The sequence below is a fragment of the Suncus etruscus genome, chromosome 7 (genome assembly GCF_024139225.1).
Source record: "Suncus etruscus isolate mSunEtr1 chromosome 7, mSunEtr1.pri.cur, whole genome shotgun sequence".
Classification (NCBI taxonomy): Eukaryota; Metazoa; Chordata; class Mammalia; order Eulipotyphla; family Soricidae; genus Suncus; species Suncus etruscus.
Genome location: NC_064854.1, coordinates 30,187,043 through 30,209,395, shown reverse-complemented (window position 1 = coordinate 30,209,395; position 22,353 = coordinate 30,187,043). Strand labels below are relative to the sequence as shown.

At 35.8% G+C, this 22,353-nt stretch overlaps 1 protein-coding gene across 1 annotated transcript in view; it reads right to left on the bottom strand.

Moving 5' to 3' along the window:
* The window catches only part of MYO3A (myosin IIIA), a 187,334-nt gene that overhangs the window by 5,686 nt on the left and 159,295 nt on the right, over nucleotides 1-22,353 (bottom strand). Inside the window, exons 29-32 of the mRNA XM_049777537.1 lie at nucleotides 21,537-21,681; nucleotides 10,950-11,056; nucleotides 2,527-2,567; nucleotides 1,849-1,986 (exon numbers count right to left, since the gene is read on the bottom strand). Coding sequence (XP_049633494.1) covers nucleotides 1,849-1,986; nucleotides 2,527-2,567; nucleotides 10,950-11,056; nucleotides 21,537-21,681 — 431 coding nt within the window. The remainder of the gene's footprint in view (nucleotides 1-1,848; nucleotides 1,987-2,526; nucleotides 2,568-10,949; nucleotides 11,057-21,536; nucleotides 21,682-22,353) is intronic.

The window sequence follows — 22,353 nt, the reverse complement described above, 5'->3', positions numbered from 1 at the left end:
ATAAATTATAAATATACTTGCAAAATAATTAATATATAGGATATATATCTAGAGAGAGCCTGTAACCATATCATCTGATATGTACACAGATTTCTCCCTTAATCCCCAACTGTCCTTCAGAGCTGTTTTCCTGCCCTTTATTTTTGTTTTAAACCCAGGATCCCACTACTACTGTTTATATTTTTTCTCTATTTTTTAGGTTAAAAAACTCATTTTGGAATTTTCCTCTAAAGTTAAGTTTCTCAGGTATAAGACTCTTATCTTCCTTGTATTCACCCTTCCTCAAATACCTAGCATAAAGTTTTGCTTGAGGGACTGAAGGGGTGAGGGTTCAAAATAGTCTAGTGATTTGTCACTGACTTTCAGCTAAAAAGGCCTAAATTCAAGTTCTGGCTCTACACTTTATTACCCATTGACTATTTGCCATCATTAAGCTTTCAGAATTTACTTCCTCAGTTATAAAATGGGGAAATGAGTGGTGCTCTAAGCATTAAATGAGATCATAGCCCAGTGCTTAGCAGAAAATAAACACCCAACCAAGCTTGCCTACCTTCTAGAATTTTCTTAGTCTGGTGAACACTAACTAAATAGCTACAGAGGTGTATTGGGCCATGGGACAAAACACAGTGTTCTCAGAACAGCTGTGCATCTGCTGGTGGGAGAAGAAAGATTATACTGGAGAGGAGGCAGACTAGGTTGCTAAAATAGAAAGCAAGAAATCACTTGAAAGCAATGGAGCAAGGAGCAAAAGATGCTGGACTTCAGTTCCCCAACTCATTGTGTACCTTTGGGTAAGTCACTTACTCTTATTGCCACTTGGTATTCTAGAGAAAGGATAATTTGACTAGAGCTTTATGCTTTAACATGTTACAACTCTTAATCCCAAAATGGAAGGATAAACCTCTTTTGAAGATAAAGAGAAGAAATCATAGTGCAGGAAGATTCTGTAGAGGCAGATAAAAATAATAGCCACTATGTATTAAATACCCCTTTCTATTATCTCTAACATTACAACTTCTACATTTATTTTTCATTGGATTTCATCTTTCTGATACCATGGCAAGTTAATTCTTGGTAAATCCTTTTTGTTTGTTTGTTTGTTTGTTTGTTTTGGACCACACCCAGTGAAGCTCAGGGATTACTCCTAGCTATGGCTCAGAAATCGCTCCTGGCTTGGGGGACCATATGGGATGTCGGGAGATAGAACCGTGGTCTGTCTTAGGTTAGCGCATACAAGGCAAAACGTCCTATTGTTTGCGTCACTGCTCCAGCCCCAGTAAATCCTTTTTGCAGATATGAAAATGGAAGCTCACATGACCAGAATCTTCATCACATGTGATCAGGGACACTCCACCATATGGTAGCAGAACAGGATTCAAATCTAAAATTGTCTCTGCCTCTCAAACCTCTTCTCTGATTTACCAGGTCATCTCATGGGAAAGAGGGAGATTGAGTTACCAAGGCAGCAAGATATCCATTGAGAGTTTTGGAAAATCTGCTTTTTTTGTAGGTCATTGTTCCTACTTCTTAAATATCATCTTATAATAATATATAAATATTATAATATAAAATATTATTATAATATGATATATTATAAAATATATTATATTATTATAAAACAATACATTATAAAATATGTTTTATTATAATGTATTGTTATATAAGTTTCAAAAATTCACAAGCTTCCAAATCATAAAAGATAGATAAGTAATTTACGTTAATGCCAGTGTTGGTGGCAAGAATAAAAAAATAAAATCCAAAAAAATTTATACTTATACATGAAACTCCTAATATTTTTGTTCTTGACAGCACTATTTGCAATTCCAAATAAAATAAAGTGTTCATTACCTTTCTTCGGCCTTAAAACACTGATCCTGGTGTTCTATCTGTTGACTTTGTTCTTTGAAACTAGGGTCAAGTTCCTGTGTTCTGGAGGCCAAAAAATTCTTATAATAGAAATCTTCCAAATCTAATAGTTTCCCTTGACTGCAATGAACACACAAATACAACACAGTATCAATCTACCTTTCTGTTTATGTAAGCCTATAGAATACATATTTTATTCTTTTAAAATAGTTACTTTAATTTAGGAGTTTCTCATACAATGTCAGTAAAGTCTTAAAATGTGCAAAACCAATATATATCATAAATGAACATGGGAATGTTCAAATTGTTCCATCAAAACCATTTCAATGGGCTGAGAAAAGCAAATTCTAGATGAAAGCAATTAATTAGAAAATCATATTTATTCCTACTATTTGCTTATTGTGCTAGCTTGCTACTTTTCTATAGGCAAGCTCTTAAATATTACTTCATTTATTTATTTAATATTATAAATTTTAATATTGTTTAATTTAAATATTAACATATTTAGATCACATATTTATAATATTAAGAACACACTATTTTTCACATATAGTTCCAATTGGTGCTCTTTTATCTTGGTGTTCTTTCATCATACTTTGAGCAAGTGGATTTATATTTTGGTTTGATAAGATGACTCATTAAAATCTAAACAAAAATTACCTGTCTTTTCGTGGTCTTCGTTTCTCCTCTTGGATTGATTTCTAAAGGGAATAGAAGAATTTTTAAAATTATATACTATTGTTATGTTGATATAATTGATATACTAACATACTTTGAATATCCAATACATTTATTTTTATAAGCTTATTTTGAAACAAGCAAATGGATTTGATATTTTAAAATCAAAATAATTTATTACAATTTTACTAATTATGAACTCGTGATTACTTTTCAGGTATGGACTGAGATTATGAGATTAATCTTCATACTCAATACAAAACAAGAATGTGTCCCACAAGTACCAATATACACATGATTACATGAGGTCTATTCACTTGCCAATAGTTAGATATGGGAACAAATATCAAAATATCTGGAAAGCCCCTCTCTTACCAAATGCAAGATAGATTTAGGCAGGTTTGTCAGACTGCTTTGACTGGAAGAGTAAAGTCACTCAAAAACTATTTGAACTCTTAACATATATCACTGTGCTACCTCAATTTATGTGAGCTTTGATATTATGTCAACCTATTCTGCAGGTAAGGCAAATGAGTAGATATGTGGGTAGGTAACAAAGTTCACAGAACAATGAAAATGACTTTATTAATCTACAGAAGCCCACTTATGGCATAAAAATGGGAGATGCTTGGTAACTTCATTTGCAAGATGTCTTCATAGATGAGAACTTTAACTATTAAGGCACAAATTAGAATATTTAATTATATTTTTACATATTGTAATAAACACAATTTGAGCAGTAACAAAATATTAAAATGATGATATACTTTATATTACATTAAAAAGGAGTATTACTGGGGCTGAAGAGATAGCATGGAGGCAAGGCATTTGCCTTGCATACATAAGGACAGTGGTTCGAATCCCAGCATTCCATATGGTCCCCCGAACCTGCCAGGAGCAATTTCTGAGCTCATAGCCAGGAGTAACCCCTGAACACTGCTGGTTGTGACCCAAAAAATAAAAAATAAAAAGGAGTATTATCTTTTACCTATAATACTAATTATGCATTTCATAGTGTGCTAGTTCATATAGTTTTGCTCTCATATAGTTTATTACTACATGAGCATCCATATACTTTGCATTGATGAAACAATATGAAACTCACAGTGTGTAAGTTGAAGATTTAATTGTGGAAAATCTAATCATGATATTAAATGGCAGGCCCCATAAAATTTCAAAGTCACAAAAATGACAATGAACTATGGCTTGTGCATAATGATTCAGAGAATAATTTTTCCTCATGATTTATCATTTGTGATATGCTAAATTAGTGGATCAATGAATAATTATAGATTAAAAAATTTTTTTTGGCTTTTTGGGTCACATCCAGCAGTGCTCAGGGGTTACTCCTGGCTCTATGCTCAGAAATCGCTCCAGGCAAGCTAGAGGGACTATATAGGATGCCAGGATTCGAACCACCGTCCTTCTGCATGCAAGGCATATGCCCCACCTCCATGCTATCTCTCTGGCTCTAATTTTTTTACATTTTTATTTGTATTTTAAAAGGCAAGTGAAGTAGAGGGATGCTTAAATAAATATACTGAGTATAAAGTAGACATTTACAAAATTATCTAAGGGTCAAGACACAAACTATATTCTAGTTCTCATTTCCAATTCTCCTATTTTCTATTACATTTTAAATCTAATGCCCAAGGCAACGAGATACTTAAACATAACTATACTAGGAACTAGGTATTATGACACAGAAGTCTAACTAGAAATTCTGGGATCATGGAAGTGTTTGCTGTAGCTGTCATAATATGACAGAGGTCCTGCCTCTTTGACCTATTATTTGATTAGTGGTCATGCTTATTCTTGGCAACAATATTTTCTAAACCAAAGGTATACTTATATGATGGCATTATGTTGAAGAACAAGAGATATCCTTCATACAACTAATAATCAAGCAATATTATAACCTTCAATTCTCAAACTGAGAGCCCCTCTTGTATTTTGGATCGGCATTCTGGAAGATATTGTTAGAGTTGATGTTCCATGACAGGTAGTCTTAGAAGAGCACATACTGTCCAGCTTTATTTCTTCCTGGCCTGTGCTAGAACATTCTAATGAAATGTAACTCAGTGTATTTTTCCAAGAGTTATGTAAGATGATTTACAATAGAAGTAATTATAGGAAAGCACAAGCAAGGTAATAATAGGGAAGTTGAATTAGAGGGACCAAATGAAGTATTTCTGTTAGGATGGAACCATTGGTATCTTTGGCTTATCTCCGACAATGGTTAGAGGAAAGCAGAAAACTGAGTTCTTCACCACAAACTAGGTTCACTTATTTCTAAAGCAGTGTTTTCAGTTACATTTATTTATTTTTTGTGGAGCACAACTGGCATCTTCACAGCTTATTTCTGAGGAACATATGAGGTGGCATGAATGAATCCAGTTGACTGAGTTCAAGGCAAGTGCCCTATTTAGAATACTATCTCTTCAGCCCCATCAGTAAAAGTTTGAAAACACAAGCTACCAGCCTGAGATTTGAAAAGGCATAAAAGAATTGAACATCTTTTTTTTTTTTTTTTTTGGTTTTTAAGTCACACCCGGCAGCACTCAGGGGTTACTCCTGGCTCAATGCTCAGAAATCACTCCTGGCACGCTTGGGGGACCATATGGGATGCCGGGGTTTGAACCACCATCCTTCTGCATGCAAAGCTAACACTCTACCTCCATGCTATCTCTCCGGCTCCAGAAATAAATATCTTATGACAATTTTCTGTAGAACCAGAGTAAAGCAGAGAGAAAGGAGGAAAAAATGACAGAAAGAATTCTGGGAAGTGTTTCATGAGACCATTGAAAAATGTGGGTCCTTGGCTTGGAGCATTTTGAAGAATTTGTTATTCCATATTTTCTCTCCCTTCCAATGGCCCAAAGATAAATATTTTATGACAAGGCTTTCATGAACTGTTATTTTCCTTTTAGAAATAAAGTAACATTTTCTGTATTTAAAGGTCTTCACAAAGATGAGGAAATTATCTAACATTCCCAGAAAAACAAAGTATGCTTGCTACTTATTTTTTGGAGGAAATTGTTGGCCTTAAATAATTTTTTTGTTCATAGCTACACAGCTTCTGTGTGTTAAAGCAGGCACATATGTTATCACAGGTCATGTGCCCAGCTGGTGTTCTCTTATCCACTGCTTTTTAGGCTAAACTTCTGATTTTAGAAATGACAATAACAAGATTGCCCAGAAACCCAAAATTTTCTGCCAGTCATACTGGCAGGGGCTGACACTTGTTTGTGACAACACAAATTGCAGTGTAGCATGAATGTGTTAAGACCACCAAGTCATCACCATGTCAATGGACAATAACTGGGTGCTGAAAGGAGGTAAAGTGAAATGCATGACACTCTTTCAGTAATATTATTGCCAAGCATGATGCCTAAAGGGAAAAAGGTGGGTGAAGAGTGTTGGAACATTGTATGTCTGAAACTCAACTATCAACATTTTAACTCAGTATCTCACAGTGATTTAATTAAAAAAATAAGTATCAAATCATATGAGTTTTTTTTTTTATAGGTGTACAGTGGTGGGTGTGAGATGGGGATCTCCCAAACGATGCTCAAAGGGCCTGAGGTTCACTTCCTGTGATTCTTGGTCAACTAGGCTGGCAATTCAATGCTTGGGCCTGAGGCTGTAGTGCTGCTTGGGCCCTGTGGTGCTGGGAGGGAAGCAGGCCTAGGCACGCTATTTCTGTACTACTTCCATGATCTGAGGGGTACACAGTATCTTGATGACAGAAAGAGCACTGCATGCAGTGATATCCAAGGAGGAACATAAACAAGAGTAACAGTTAAAACACCTGGAAAGATTGCTTCTGTCCAGTCAGAGTCAGTGGTCCTAAATATCCTGGGATATTGTGCTTTGATATTCAGAAGAGTCTAGGCATAATTCAATGCCAGCAATAGTGGAATTCTAACAGTGAGCAAAATTATTGCTTCATAGACTCTTGGTAGTCTACAGTGGAGACTAGACAAGAGTCAGGCATACAGTAAAGACAAATTCGTGTGTGTGTGTGTGTGTGTGTGTGTGTGTGTGTGTGTGTGTGTGAATAAGTGTAGGGAGATATAGAGACAAAGTAAAGTCATTTATTGTATTTTCAATGATTAGTGACTGGATGTCACTTAATAAAACTCCAGTCTTGAAATCTCTCACTACAGTGAGAAATGAAACAAAGGAAACCAATATGTTATAAGTGAAAACATGTTGTGCTCTTATGTAGATTCAGGGTGTTACATATGAGTAAAATGTATAGTTGTGATGGGATCTTTCTCCTTTGAGCCATCCAACCATCTTCTGTAATTTTAAGTAAGGACCCTCTCAGGTCAACACACTTGAATGAACAAGTCTACTCATGATAGAGAACCCAGTCACCTAGAGAAAGTGTAAATGTGCCGTGGCAAATATTTTAGAAAGATTTTCCTGAGAACTACTTAAAAATGAGAGAAAATGGTTAGATCATGGGTCACAGAGGAAGACTTCATCTTATAATTTTACTCATGTGTAATACTCTGAATCCAGGTATGGGTTCAGTGTGTTATCACTTATAAAATAATAGGTTCTTATTTTTTTTTAAATTTGTCACTGCAGCCAGATATTTCAAGACTTGGGTTTTTTTTTTTCTTTTTTGGTTTTTGGGCCACACCCATTTGACACTCAGGGGTTACTCCTGGCTATGCACTTAGAAATTGCTCCTGGCTTGGGGGACCATATGGGACGCCGGGAGATCGAACCATGGTCCGTCCTACGCTAGCGCTTGCAAGGCAGACACCTTACCTCTAGTGCCACCTTCCCGGCCCAAGACTTGGGTTTTTTCAAGGTTCCCAGTCATTTATTATTGATACAGCAATGATTGAAGATATAGCAGAATATTTTATTTTTATAAAAATATCAATGAGTGTGATGATAAAGTAATGTTTTTTGCAAGGTAGAACCTCCTTGGGAGGCTCAGAAATCCAAATCCAAAAGAACTTTTCACAGACTGGTTGTTAGTGAAAAACATTTCACTTAACTTATTATTTCTTTTTTTTTTTTTTTTTTTTTTTTACCATTTCTAATGTTGAAAATGTTGTATTGTTTCTGTTGTGTTGAAGCCATCACAATTTTCACTTCAGCTGCAGTTAACAAAGGTCATTGAGTGTCATTTACCATTTAAATTTGGGGTTAAAAGAATTCTTAATCATTTCTAATCTTGCTCTCAGCTGTTATTTTTATGTAACAGTACAAAAATGTCACAGTACTTCCTTTCTTTTAGAATCAGGAGAGAAAAATCAATATCCCTTAATATATATATATATATATATATATATATATATATATATATATATATATATATATATATATATATATATATATATATATATATATATTGTTTTGGGGGGCCACACCCGTTTGACACTCAGGGGTTACTCCTGGCTATGCGCTCAGAAATCGCTCCTGGCTTGGGGGGACTATATGGGACGCCAGGGGATGAAACCATGGTCCGTCCTACGCTAGCGCTTGCAAGGCAGACACCTTACCTCTAACGCCACCTTCCCGGCCCCTAATCTATATTTTTAATAAAATAATGCAACTGTCTGAAAATTTATACTTCTATGATTACTCCTAATTATATTTCACTGTACTAATTCAAACCACAAATGTTTGTTGCAGGCCTACTATGTGTCATGTTTAATGCAAGAGGCAAACTCATAGAAGTGACATCAATCACAATATCTGTTATTGTTCTATAGCAGGAAATAATTCTATGGTAGGAAACAAACAGACTTCTTGGGAGAATGTAGGAAAAATATCCTTGGGATATGGATGGTATCCACAGACTTTCTTAAGAAATAGGCAGATTGAAGCTGGAAGTATCTAAGTCATACAGGCAGGAGTAGAAAAAAACAAGTGTTTTCTAAGTCTAGAAAAGGGAATATCTAAGAAGAAATGCCTATGGAAAATTTGAAGAATAGAAATAAGTTATTGTGATGGAATGACTGGGTCTACAAGTTTGAGAAGAGGATGAATATCAATAGTTGAGGCTGGAAAGGTAAACAAACCTCATCTTTAGACCAGTGTTTGTATCATAGGATGGTAGACATGACCTGCCTGGAATACTGGCTTGGAAGAGGCAGGAAGAGGATATCAGCAAAGGGTATAAAGAGAAACAGATATTCAACAGCTATTTGAGATGTAGACTTTTGGATATAAAAGATGAGGAGGGAGGAGTAAAGATGAAATTCAGACTACTGCATGAAAAAATAGTGAATCACAAAATACCACACATATGTGTTTCTATTTACCTAGAATGCTCACAATAGATACCTCTATAGAGGTGATTCTCTAGCTGTCCACTCTGAGGGGCGGAAATGGAGAGAGACTACTAACAGCTGTAAAGTGTCTTGCTGGAGTCATGAAAATACTCTGAGTCGATTCCAGGGATGATTGTACAACTCCATAAATGTAATTAAAACCATTTAATTGAACATTTTAGATAAATTACCTAAATACAAATTAGGTAAATTGTATGGTCAATGATAACTATTTGACTGTAACTATGACTATGTATGCTCATGGTAGCTATATGCCAACAAGCGTATATGTTTAAATGTCTATATAGTCTATGTCCAGAGCTAGAGATAAGCATATTCAAGAACCAGTAGAGGGAAGGCAAGGTTGGCTCAGCAGCTAAAGTACTTGCCTTGCAAGCACGTGACTATTTGAGTTTTACCTCTCAGTGCTGCCGATGTGCACTTAGTCCAGTCCCTACACATCTGTGTTTGGGATCCCAGCTCTGCAACACAGCATACAGTTTGCACTGAATGGCTGTGTGTTAGCCAATACCATAATTGAAGTTTGTGACCCCCAGAGATCACAATGAGTAAGACCTGCAAACATCTCAAGCCAGGAGTTAGGCCCCATCCTCTGGTAAACTCCAAAAAAAGTGAGTGATCATCAGTGCTGGATAGACTATGTGGGCACTACAACAAGATGTGATAATCCTCCATCCCATGTAAGAGACAGAACCCAGTCTGTGAACACCACAACCATGCGTCATTCTGGTTATTGCAACAATAAGAGAAAAGATGGAGTTATGGGGGCAGAAATCAGAAGCAGTGAGGTCATGGTAATTGATAGAATATTCCGAGGTAATGAGAGGAGCAGAGAGCCAATAGCAGAATCTTCTGCACTATCAACAAGGAGAGGAACCTTCCTCAGAAACTTGAGAGAAACCACCAGAGAGAAAGGAGAGAACTAGGAGACTGGTAGATTTGGAAATCAGGAAGCTTCATTTTTTTTATTACCACTTGGGAAACTTAATTCAAATGGATGAGAAACATAGTTTGAGTTCTAGAGTTATACTTGGCTCTCTCAAAGAGGAGGAGGGAGGGAGAAGAACCAGCAAGCACCAAAGTCAGAAGGGGCCAAGAATTCAGGGGCTGTAGAGAAATGCCACTCTCAGACTGGGCTTTAAGAATTAACTCTGGACTTGGGAGCCAGGGCATGTGGCTGAAGACAAGTCTTATGTACATTGAGGAATAAGTCTGGGCTTCCTGCTGAAGGAGTAGCTGAGCTCCTGGAGAAACTATTCAGGGAGGAACACAATCAGACTTGTGATTTTATGAAATTTTCTGGTCTGGACTAGAGAAGCAGAGATGAGAAATGATTAGGTGGATTGTAAAAGATTCAGTTAGGGAATAATGATGGATGAAAGAGGGTCAGATTGTGAGGCTAAAGGAGGGAGATGAATTAGAATGACCATTTGTCAGGGAAGCCACAGTAGACTTTAACAGAGTAGGTATTAGGTTTGAGAGAGTACAGAATGGAGGGTGTTGGTGAACTCTGGGTTACACAACCCTGGGCATGCCAGAGGCTGTCAGGGAGAACTTGAGCAGGCAGTGAGCAGTACCTGGGGCCTCAGAAGAGCTCCTACAATCAATAGCAAGTCACATCTAATACAGACTTTTTCTTTTTCTCAGATTCTTGTTCTCTGAGATAGTCACAGCCTTGTGGGATTAGATGCTGCAATATGTGTCAACACCCTACTTCCTCGAACTAGAGTTTATAAAATTTTAAGTATATGTCTCCCTTTCTCCACTTCCACCTATTTTGGCCATGACTTTCCTGTTTATGTTAAGGTCCTTTTCTGGGGAGTGCCTGCTAAGATGGTACTCTCCTTGGGGTTGATCTCTAGTGGACACTGCTGGCAGAATATGGCAGTTCCAGGATTGGGGCACAGGCTTTGACTATGAGGACTCGAGGAGAGCCTTGTGCCTTGCAACTCAGGCTGAGGAGTAACAGGGGAGCAAAAATGGAGGGACATCTCCCGTTGACAGGCCTAGCGTGGTGAGTTTGCACACTGACCATGAGTGGGCGCTATGGCTCCCAGGGGGTAATAGGAGTGAGCCACTTACATGCAGTAGATAGTAATAGGAGGAATCTTCAGGGTTATTTAATGTTTTGGGCTTCCGGGGCCGTCTTGGGGGTCTCAATATTTTTGGCTCTTCTTCTTTAGCGATACCTACAAGAAAAGTGATCATAAACAGGACTTCAATGACAAAGACTAATATGAAGCAATGTTTTCCTGTTGGGACAAATAAGAAATTATAAACATACCAGTGGGGCTGAAGCTGGGAGAAAGAGGAAATATCTTGTTATCCCTCTTCCAACCAACCCTCATTATCTTTTCTTTTGATAGTCTAATGGTCTAGGACTGTGAGAGCTAAGGAGAAGGGAAGAATGGAAAGGAAAGAAGAGCATAGTTTGATAATAAGTAGGGCATATCAATTTAGAGAATGAAGGAGAGAGGACTCAAAGCTAATAGAATATATATGTGTATATATTTTTTCTGATCTTTAGGCACACCCAGCAATGATCAGGGGTTACTCCTGGTTCTGCATTTAGAAATTGCTCCTGGAGATGTTTGGCGGAATATATAGCATGCTGTAGGGACTGAACCTATGTTAGCTGCAGTGCAAGGCAAATGAATGCTTTACCCGCTGAACTATCACTCCAGCCCCTGATAGAATATATTTTGAAAAGATTATTATGCTCAGAGAATGTTGCAGTTACAATGCCTTACTGCTCTCCTGCCCACCTTACACAGACACCGTCCATCTAAGCATCATATGATTTCCTTTCGAAGAGCCACTTCATGTGGTATTATTGTCCAGACAAGGGAATTGATCATTTCCAGACTACACTATTCTTTCATCACACTCAGAATCTCAAATTCTTAGAATTTTCAGGTATGACTTTAAAAAGCTTTGACCAATAAAAAATAATAAAGTGTTATCTTTTTATGTTCCTTCATCAATGTTGTCAATATGGGCAAATTATCACAGCTAAAAGAACATAATAGTAATTTCTGATGATTTTCCTGTTGGTCAGTGTTCACTGCAAGCTACTTCTCACCAACAATTGAAGTCTCAGCTTCAATTGGCAGAGACTTAGGGATATAAATCTTTCTAGTTCTAAGCCAGTCTACTAGATGAACATACTCATAACAGTTTTATTTTTATATTATCCAGATCATTCATTGAAAAAAACCTTATGAGAGATTTCTGGGTGATAAAGATAGATCAGTTAGGAGTACTTCACAGAGGTCTGATGCACAAAATGATGCTAATCAGACAGACATAAATGACATGTTGGATGAAACCAAAAACTGATAAATTTGTTAATATACCATGTTATAGAGAGAAGTAATAGATAAGAATAGAAGCATGTTTCCAACAAATTCCTTGCAGATTTATGCCCTATACTCTCTCTCACTTCTACCTGGAACAAACAGATGGTGAGGAGACTTCAAATATCTGAGTCCTGAGAGCTCTCTTCACTCTTACAGTAGAAGGAAATGAGGAAAAAGTCTGAATTCTTGCAATTCCACAAATGATGATTCTAGATTTTATCCCCTCTTCTTCCTTAGGATCTCCTAGTGATGATCATTAGTTTTATTGCTGTTTGGAAAGCTTTATTATTTTATAGTGTATTACTTATATTTCTCCTCTGAATCTAAAGTCAAGGGAAATAACTACACTAACAGTTAGCATGACAATGTTAAGAATGAGAGAAGTAAAATGCCTGTTGTGAATACAGGCAGGGTTGGGAGAGGAGGAGAGGCTTTGGTGGTGGGAATGTTGCACTGGTGAAGGGGGGTATTCTGTTTATGACTGAAACCTAACTACAAAAATGCTTGTAATCATGATGATTAAAAATATTCATAATAAAAAATAGTTTAAAAAACATAAAAATATGGTATACAGTGACAAATGGGAAATGGGAAAAAAAATTGAGCCTGAGTTCAGTATTAAATTTTGGATTAGACTAGCAAGACATTACTATTGCAACAAAAATGAATTAAACTGAAAATGCTAAGAAATCCGAATAAATCCTATGAGACTGAAGAACAAAATAGATCCTGGGGAAAAAGGAAGACAAGTCAAGTTATTGTTCCAATTTTTCCAACCAAATGTTCTCCAATCAGTCTGATTTCTATTTTCAAGATGACTGAAAGTGACTGCTAGGTCAAATGTGTCCAATTTGTTGAAACATTTACAGATCTTATGCCTGTACTTATATTTTTAACTTTATCATTTAACACTATTGACCATCCTGTCCTTGGACACCTGAGGTGGAGGTTCGTAAGGGGAGGCATATTTTTTTTTTATCTTCCTTATCCTTGTTCTTCTGGCCCTTAAAGAAACTGTTACCATATAGTACATTTTTAATTAAAATTTATTGGACAAAGCTGAGGATATGGCTCAATAGTTGAGTACATAGCTCTCCCCTCGAGTGCACAAGTCTGTAGGGTTCGTACACATAGACAGACAGACAGATAGACAGACACACAATACACTGCTGGATAAGCAAATAATTCTCTTTGTTTCACTTCCCTTCCAGCTTTCAGCACTACATTCCAGGCTGATGACTTCCTAATGGACAAATTGGATTGATCCTCTCACCTTGCTAGAGTTCCTGGACCTATTTTCTTTTTTTTTGCTTTCCTCTTGTCCATTTTCAAAGTCCCCTATTGAAGCTTTGACCTTAAATGAACTATCTTTCTTTAACTAGGATTTTATATCCAGTAACCACAATTATTTCTGTTCTCCAGGTCCAAACTATTTACAGCACCAGTTACATTTCCTATAATTAATCATTAATTTCTGTCCATTTTTGACATATCCTTTGAGATGCTTGCTATGCACCTATCATTTATTCTTGTTAACCCCTACTCTACACAGCTCACTTAATGATAATGACAAAATATTATTGGTGGCTGGATCAACAGCACAGTGGGTAGGGCATTTGCCTTGCAGGTGGTGGCTCACCCTGAGTTCGTTCCTCAGTACCCCATATGATTGGTCCCCTGGAGTCTTCCAGGAGTGATTTCTGAGCTCAGAGCCAGGAGTAATCCCTGAGTGCTGCCAGGTGTGGCCCCAAAACAAAACAAAACAAACTTTTATTATTGAGCTACACTTGGCTGTGTTCAGGGCTTACTCCTGGCTCTGTACTCAGGGATCACTACTGTCAGTAGCAGTACTTGGAAGACCATATGGCATGCTGAGGATTGAACCGAGATTAGTGATATGCAAGGCAAATCCCCTACCTACTGAACTATCATTAGCCATAATTTCAAAATCTTAATCTGTCTCCCATGCTTTATTTTACACACACAAAAATATTGATTTGAAATACCTGTGAAATTTAATGTGATATTTACAAACCATGTTTTTTTACTTCTTTAAACACCATCATTCAATTACTGCCTTCAATTATGAAATTTCATTTTTAAGTGATATAAAAAGACTTATTTGAAGCCCAATGTTCATGTTAACATTAATTATGATACTAAAATATATGGTTAGTTTAAATACCTATTAAAAGATGACTGGATATAAGCTATAGATGTATATCTATATATTTCCAAATATATAACAGAATATTACTCATACATTTGGAAAACAATGCTTTTAAGCACAAAAATGAATGGATCATGAGGTGATTATATAAGTGAAATAAGGAAGTTAAAGACAATAATTACATGCTTCCACTCATACGTGAAAAATGAATATTTAGAACAAACAAGATGGCAAGAAGTCATAAAAATAAGTCCTAGACTTGGTAAAAAACTATGGTAGTGACCAGAGGGAAAGGGAAGAAGGATAGAGGAATGAGGAGAAGGTCTTTTTGAGGATAGGCGGAAACATAGAGGAACTGGAACACAGAGGTGGAAAGCTGAGCCCCTGAAATTCCAAAATGTTTATCAATGAAGAATATATTCTAAAAATATTGTAAGACAAAAAGTTATTGGGAGGAGCAGAGGAATTGCAATTTGGAACACAGAGTATAGCCATCTATAGATTAGCTCTTTTAAGAACTGGAGTAGGCTACATTTATGGGCAAGAAAAGTGGTGATAGTTTATAGTTGATTAAAATAAAATCAAATGGGTTGGCTATAAAATTTTCCTAGAGCCAACAAAACCAGACTAGTCATATAAGTAAAAATGAGTTCAATTTTGAGACCAACTTAACTTGTGTCATTACTATCTTCAACTTCTGAAGCCAATTTCTGAAAATAATTTTTTTATGGAAAATAAGCCTCAGTCTTTAAGTTTTCTTTTACTCATCCATAAGGGTCACATGACAATCTCAATTATCTTATTTCCCACTTCACACCAAAATATGTTATCTTCTCTCACCAGCCTAGGTGAAATCCCAACACACCATATTTATAGCTATATCTTTAATTATTTTCATAAAAATAATTTCTTAGTCCCCCTGAAGTAATAAGCATCTTTCAAAAGTCTATCTCAATCCCATTTCCTTTTGTTTGATTGTTTGTTTTAGGCATGCCTGGCAATGCTGAGAGTTACTCTTGGCTCTGCACTCAGGAATTTCTCCTGAGAGTGTTTAAGGGGACTATATAGGATCCCAGTGATTGAACCTGGATTGGCAGCATGCAAGGCAAATACCCTACCCCCTGCACTCTTGCTCCAACCCTTCAATTCTATCTCTTCCATGAAGATTTTAATTACTGTTCCTTGTTTCTCACTCATCTGAACACCAATATATATATATATATATACACACACACACACAACTATTTCAAATCATCTGAAATGTGTTATGAATTGTGTCCCTAAAATACATATGTAGAAGTCCTAATTCCCAGTACCTTCAAATATGACTGTTATGGAGAAAGGCTCTTTAAAGTGCGGCTATTGAAATAAATCCTAATCTGATATTACTGGTGTATTTATGAAAAGTGGAGATTAGGATACAGGCACAGAGGAGGGCCATGAAAATACACTGGTAGAGGAAGCCATCAATAAGTAAGCAAAAAGTGTTTCATAAAAAACAATTTGGTCTTGTCCTTATAGTCTTCAGATCAGTGAAAAAATAAATTTCTATTATTTAAGAACTCTGTAGTGCACTGCTATTTATGGCAGCTCTAACAGTATAACACAAAACTGAATCTCATATTTTAGATCACTGATTTTTTTAACTAATTATAATTTTATTTATATTGGGGTCACACCTGGCAGTACTTAGGACTGACTTCTGTCTCTGCATTCTCGGATCATTCCAAGAGCTTAAGGCACCTACTGTGCTTAAACCAGGATCAGGTCATGCGAGGCAAGCCCTGTGTCCACTATAATATCTCTCTGGTTCCTCGACTATGATGTTTAAAAGGTAGTTCCCTCGATTGCATTCTATTATAGGATACTTCTACATAACTTAGTTTTAATGCTTCAGCAGCAGTCTGATGAGGTAGGTAACTGGAGATGCTAAGAAGTTTTATTAACTCATTTTTAGGATGGATACACAGTACTAAGTGAATAACAGACACCCAAAATATTTTTGTTCACTAGATTGCTGTTGTCATCAGATATAAATATATTTGCTTAAGCTTGAAAGATAAATGCAATGAAAAGAACCAACAAAGTTCCTAAAAAAAAAGGTCTAGAGAACTTTATCAACAATCTAGGATTACAAATGTCTTCAACTAAATTTATACACCATGAAAAAGTAAAAGAACAGATGAAACCAAATTATGATAACCAAATATATATATGTACATATATATATATATTTCCGTATCTTCCATAGTTCTCTTGATTTGGTTATCATATATTTATATATACATATATACATATATATATGCCACACTGAAGACAAAGAAAGGGTTGGCATTTCTAATGCATGGGTGTTAGTTAGATTATGACTACAAGCATACAGAGCAACAGAAAAGAGGACAAAATATCTCAATAGAAAATTCAGGATGAGAAAACTGAAAAGGCTAATAGGTGCAGGAGGCACCTGACTTTGTTGGCAGAGTAGAGAACAAAGTGTAATTGTTTCTGAGCATCTGGGGTGTGCTCAAACCCCCAAAAGTAATTTATTTTTATGATATTAACAATGAAATATTACTTTGATCCAGACAGATCAGCAAACATTACAAAGAATAACACACTTGGCCAGAAGGTGAGAAAAGCACATTACTCCCAAAAATAGTCTCAAGAAATGTCAATTGTTAGGGCCTTTTAGGAAAGAAGTCTATTAGTGTCCCATATACTTTTCCACTCAATAATCCTATATCTTGGGAACTTATTGTATACTATTAAAATCCTAATATACAAGAACATTTTCAAAGACATTTAATAAAACATTTATTTATTTACTTTTTGCTTTTTGGGCCACATCCTACTATGCCTGGGCTTACTCCTGGATTGCTCCTATAGGGGTACTTAGAACTATATGAACTACTTTTGTTTTTTAGACTGTTTTAAATATTAGTTTTCAATCTTTTCAATATGAACCCTATCTTTAAATATTAGCTGATCAACTATTTTTCTTCACCAGGATAATCTGAATAAAAGGGTTGACATCCTTAAAAGGTGTCACACTTTATTATAGCATGCAGAGTGGGAAGCCAGTAAATGAAAATTACCTATAAATTTATTCAATAGGGTTCAACTTCTTAGGTTAAATTTCCCCAGACTATTATATATTCTTGAAGAGCAAACTTTCCATGTGCTCATCAGCATAGAGATATTTCATAGTGGCACAGTTTATTTTGCCCTCTAAATTTCTGTTCCTTTGGGAGAGAACAAATGCTGTCTGCTAAAATTCCTTTAACACCTCAATTACAAAAGTGACATAAATGTTTATAATCACAAATTATCAGCACCATATTAATGTTGGCAGAAGTAAAATTACATTGTGACTATTTTGTGTGATGTGCATGATAAATATTAGCTCGCAAAAGATCATTGCTATATTAAATAGCCAGAAGGTAAAATATTTATGTCTGTTGTAGTTCTGATCATAATTTCAGCATTTTATCAGCATCACATTTGATCAGAATGACATTTAAAAAGTAAAGAATGAAAAAAGTCTTAGACATACTGCATTCAAAAGTTAGATTTAAAATTCAATAATACTTGCTTTGGAAAATAAAATTCAGTCTTAATTTTTATTCTCATGATAATTACTCTAGTTACTTAAGTTGACATGCAAAGTCTAACTTTATAACCACCACAAGCCTAAATAGGATATTAAAAGAACAGAAATGTACTTAATGTTATTATAATTTCTTCTTTGAGTAATTTATTTATTTGCTTTTGTCAGTGAGTAAACTCTAATACTGTCAACTACAGAACATGCCAGAAAGAATATTAATTACTGTGGTTGAGGATGTGGCTCAAGGGTAAATGAACTTTATACAAGACTTAGGTTTGAACTCTGGCACTGAAAAAAAAAAGAATATTTATTGCTGTAGGTTAAAGGCTGGATTCATGAAGTCATGACATTTTCTTATACATGGATGGACATGAAAACTATTATGCTAAGTGAAATAAGTCAGAGGGAGAGAGATAGACATAATAGTCTCAGTCATCTGTGGGATTTTAGAAAAATAAAAGACAGTATGTCAATAATACCCAGAGACAATAGAAATGAGGGCTGGAAGGACTGGGCCAGGATATGAAGCTTACTACAAAAAGTGGTGAGTTCAGTTAGTGAAATAACGAAATTGTAGTAAGTGAGAGAAATAAAATGCCTGTCTTAATACAGGCAGTGTGTAGGGGAGGAATGAGTTGGGGCATTGGTAGTGGGAAGGGTGCATTGGTGAAGGGGGGTATGTTCTTTTTTGTAATCATGGTGCTTAAATAGAGATATAATTAAAACAAATAAAATAAAATAAGTACCCCAAAAAAGACTGTATTCACACTAGTTTTAGTAATAACATACTTCTAGTAAATTTGAACTTCTGTCCAGCTGTCCCCTTCTTCTACCCTTAGCCACAGAGAGCTGCTTCTAAATTTGCAGTAGGCAGTTAGTTCATTTCTGCACTGCCTCAGTTCTCTGAACTCAAGAGACTTTCAGTTTTCAAGAATTGAGAATTTTCAATTTTTTCCATTTAACTCTCAATTGAAATTTCCAATTTTAAATTCTCAAAATTTAACTCTAGACCATTTGCTTTATTCTACTCAATGGACTTAATACTCAGGCACTAGGTACGAAGGTATTCAGTATATAGTATAAGTATTCAGGTACTCTCTTGAGTTTACCTACATTGAAGGGTAGATGCTTCTGCTCTGAGTGTTCTCATTTATGATTATTTTTCCTATTAAATTTATGAATGTTATCATATAATCTTATTAAATGTTAAACTACTTCTCCTTGAAATGATCTTGCATAACAAGGTAACATGGGATCTAAATATGTAAAGAAAAAGACTTGGTTTCTACCATTATTGTCATTCTTTTGATTATTTTTTAGCAGAAATGTGAAGTGCAGGGAGGGAATACTATGCTTTTCTGCTTTTATGTTAGCTCTGTAGTTTACATAAAACTGTGGAATAAGAAGAATAATTTGGGTGTGAAAATTAGCTGATTTCACCTCAGGCTTTCATGTTAAATGTTCTGCCTGAATGAATTAAACTTATTCATTAGAAATCCAGATGTCAGAGTGCAATTTTAACCAAGGTTAACTGCTTTATAGGATTAGCATTTAATCTGACTATAATCCTAAAAGTAAATGATTCTTACTGAACTATAAGGCTGTGAATAAAATAATTTATTTTTGGATATCAAGCTAAAAAAAGAACTTTAGGGGACAAAGTATTAGTTCACACGCAGAAAGAGGAGTAGCAAATAAACTTTCAAAGGTCAGAACTATCTTGGGTGAGGAGCAATACAATTCCTAAAAATCTCTGTATTTTCTACTCTCAATAAAAAATGTTCCCACAAAAAAACTATAATCCAATATTATTTGAGCTACCTTTCCTGTGAATGAAGTATGTTTACAGATATGTGTAAAGGTGCAAAACACATTTCTAGGCACCAGCATTACAATATTAAATATAAATATTGTAAAAAAAAAGTCATATGTGAACCATATCAAGGTTATTCCATAAGTTTGTTTAAAAAAAAAGTAGAAAATATTTCTATTTTTCTTACACTTATTTTAAAAGCTGCATAACGTTTTCAATATTTACTCTATGCATGGATGGCAAGGGACTACTTTAATTTTCTGTTGAATTTACTGGTGATATTATGCAAATGAAGCATAGGAATCCTAATTGCATCCTTATTTGTCAACCTTGAAAGCATTAAAAATTATAGACCATTGGACAGTCATAGCCTCTTTGTCAGAGAAGAAAGAGGACATGTTTTTTGTATTATCATGGTCTGTTTGCCCTACAATTAATCTTTTTCTTCTTTTCACAGTGGTGAACATAAATTGCCAGGTGTACCAACATTAAGAAGAAAAACACCCCCATAAAAACACATTCTGCACACTGTTCAGGAAATGATGTCCCAATGTCATTGTATTCTAAATATAATAGCATTGACCAGAATTTGTCATCAAATGACCACACCCTAGTAATTTATTGTCTATTTCTCTAGGTGAAAATGATGTTGCAGTTAGTTTATACCTAATATTAGAAAACAAATAAAAAACAAGTCATTCATCTGCTTACCTCATTTTGTATTTTGGCTTCATCATTTTCATTTAACCATGTTTTACTTCTGGCACATCTGCACACTTAAGAATGTATACCACCACCACCACCACCACCACCACAACAACAACAACAACAAAAAGCTTCTATAGGGAGGGTGCATTTTGTTAAGCTTGTTAGATTTCACTTGAAGAAACAATCATCCGCATTTATTTTCTATGATTTCTATGATTTCTAGGAATGTCTTTTAAACAGAACATTCCAGAGGAGTTGAAAACCCCACCATTTTATAAAGAACACTGGAATTTAAAACTCGGGTTGGAATGTGCCTACTTTGTGACAAAGTAAGTATACCCAAAAAATTTAGAACTTTTGCAGGAATTAAATATTAATCAAGCAATTTTTTACTTTAGTTAGATATTTTTCACTATAATCCAGAATTAAAGGACAGGTGCTTAGATCATTACAATTAGTGGATATAGCTATATCTAACAATGCAGGCTAGCTCATACTGTGGGTAAATGGTCCCAAAGTAGCACAATGATGTTCAGCAATGCCCTTTGCCATTGGAAACTGTAAATAAGAAATATAATCTATGTGTTAAAGTGCTTTTCTCACTGTCAGCTTCATTGTGCACAACATACTGGACAGCTTTGTGCATGTGAGTTTGTGATCTGAAGGGAGGTCTTCCCCTTCCATGCTCTATTCCAGACTGTAGACAAAACTAAAGGCACATAAATATTTCTCTTACCCAACCTGTCCCCTTCCTTCCCATTGCTGTTATACACCAAGTTAAAGTGTAATAAACAACATAGAAATGAAGAGGAGAAAGAAGTCAGAGAAAGTGGAGCATATGGAGAGCAGTCCAGACAAAGGTGAATCTGCCATAAAAAATGGAATGAAATGGAAGTTTTCTCCCCAAAGAGCACAGTGACCTCAAATCTGCTATAGAAGAAAGGTTGGGAGCTAATAAATGAAGCACCTGGCAGTTCCTTTCCCTTCAGGAAGATTGAACTCGACTGAATTTTACCTGAGAGACACTGCGGAGAAGAAATTCGTCTATTAATTGGCATGTGAGGATATACACCCAGATAAAGAGGCTTCAGTTGCTGTGACAAAATCATTTCATTCAGTTTTTTCTGCAGAATGAAATAGTCTTCAGATAGCTTTGATATCTAAAAAGAAGGTTGATGTCAGATTAAATCAAGGAGAAGATTTCAGACTCATCAGTGCAGTAGGTCTGAGAAGCTATGGATCAGCTGCTAGATCTCTCTGGGTCCTCTCCAGAGTACCTTCTCGCTCCTCCTCCAAGGCCCCATAGGCTTCTTGCCCATCACAATCTAGTTTGTTGTATAAATGATCAAGCATGTCAGCTACATGAAGTCTTCTCCCCTGATCCGTTCTTTTCTGGGGTTCCTGAAAGCTGGCACCTGTCCTTATGCTACTGCCTATGATAGTGTTAATGCTCTGCTTTCCTTTAGGTCTTCCTAGCCTCACTTGGGGCTACTCTTTCTGATTTTTCTTTTTTCCATCCCCTCAACTCAGCCTCTGCACTGATTGAGAAGACGAAATCTGAGACCATTCTAGTTGCCTTCTAACCTTGTCCCATGGAGTGTTGAATTCATTCTGTGGAGCTGTTAGCCAGCAATCTGCATGTCTATTTTTTCCTCATAATTTCCCTAACAGGAAATGGTAAATACAGTAATCAATTTCAGAGCTCTAATTTCAGCCAGAAGTTGAAGATGTTTGGGACACTAAGAAGGTATCTGATGACAAAGAGACAACCCAGAGCATTTCTTACAGGCCCAGGAACAAAAATCCTAGATTAAGGGTTCAAGAACTTGAAA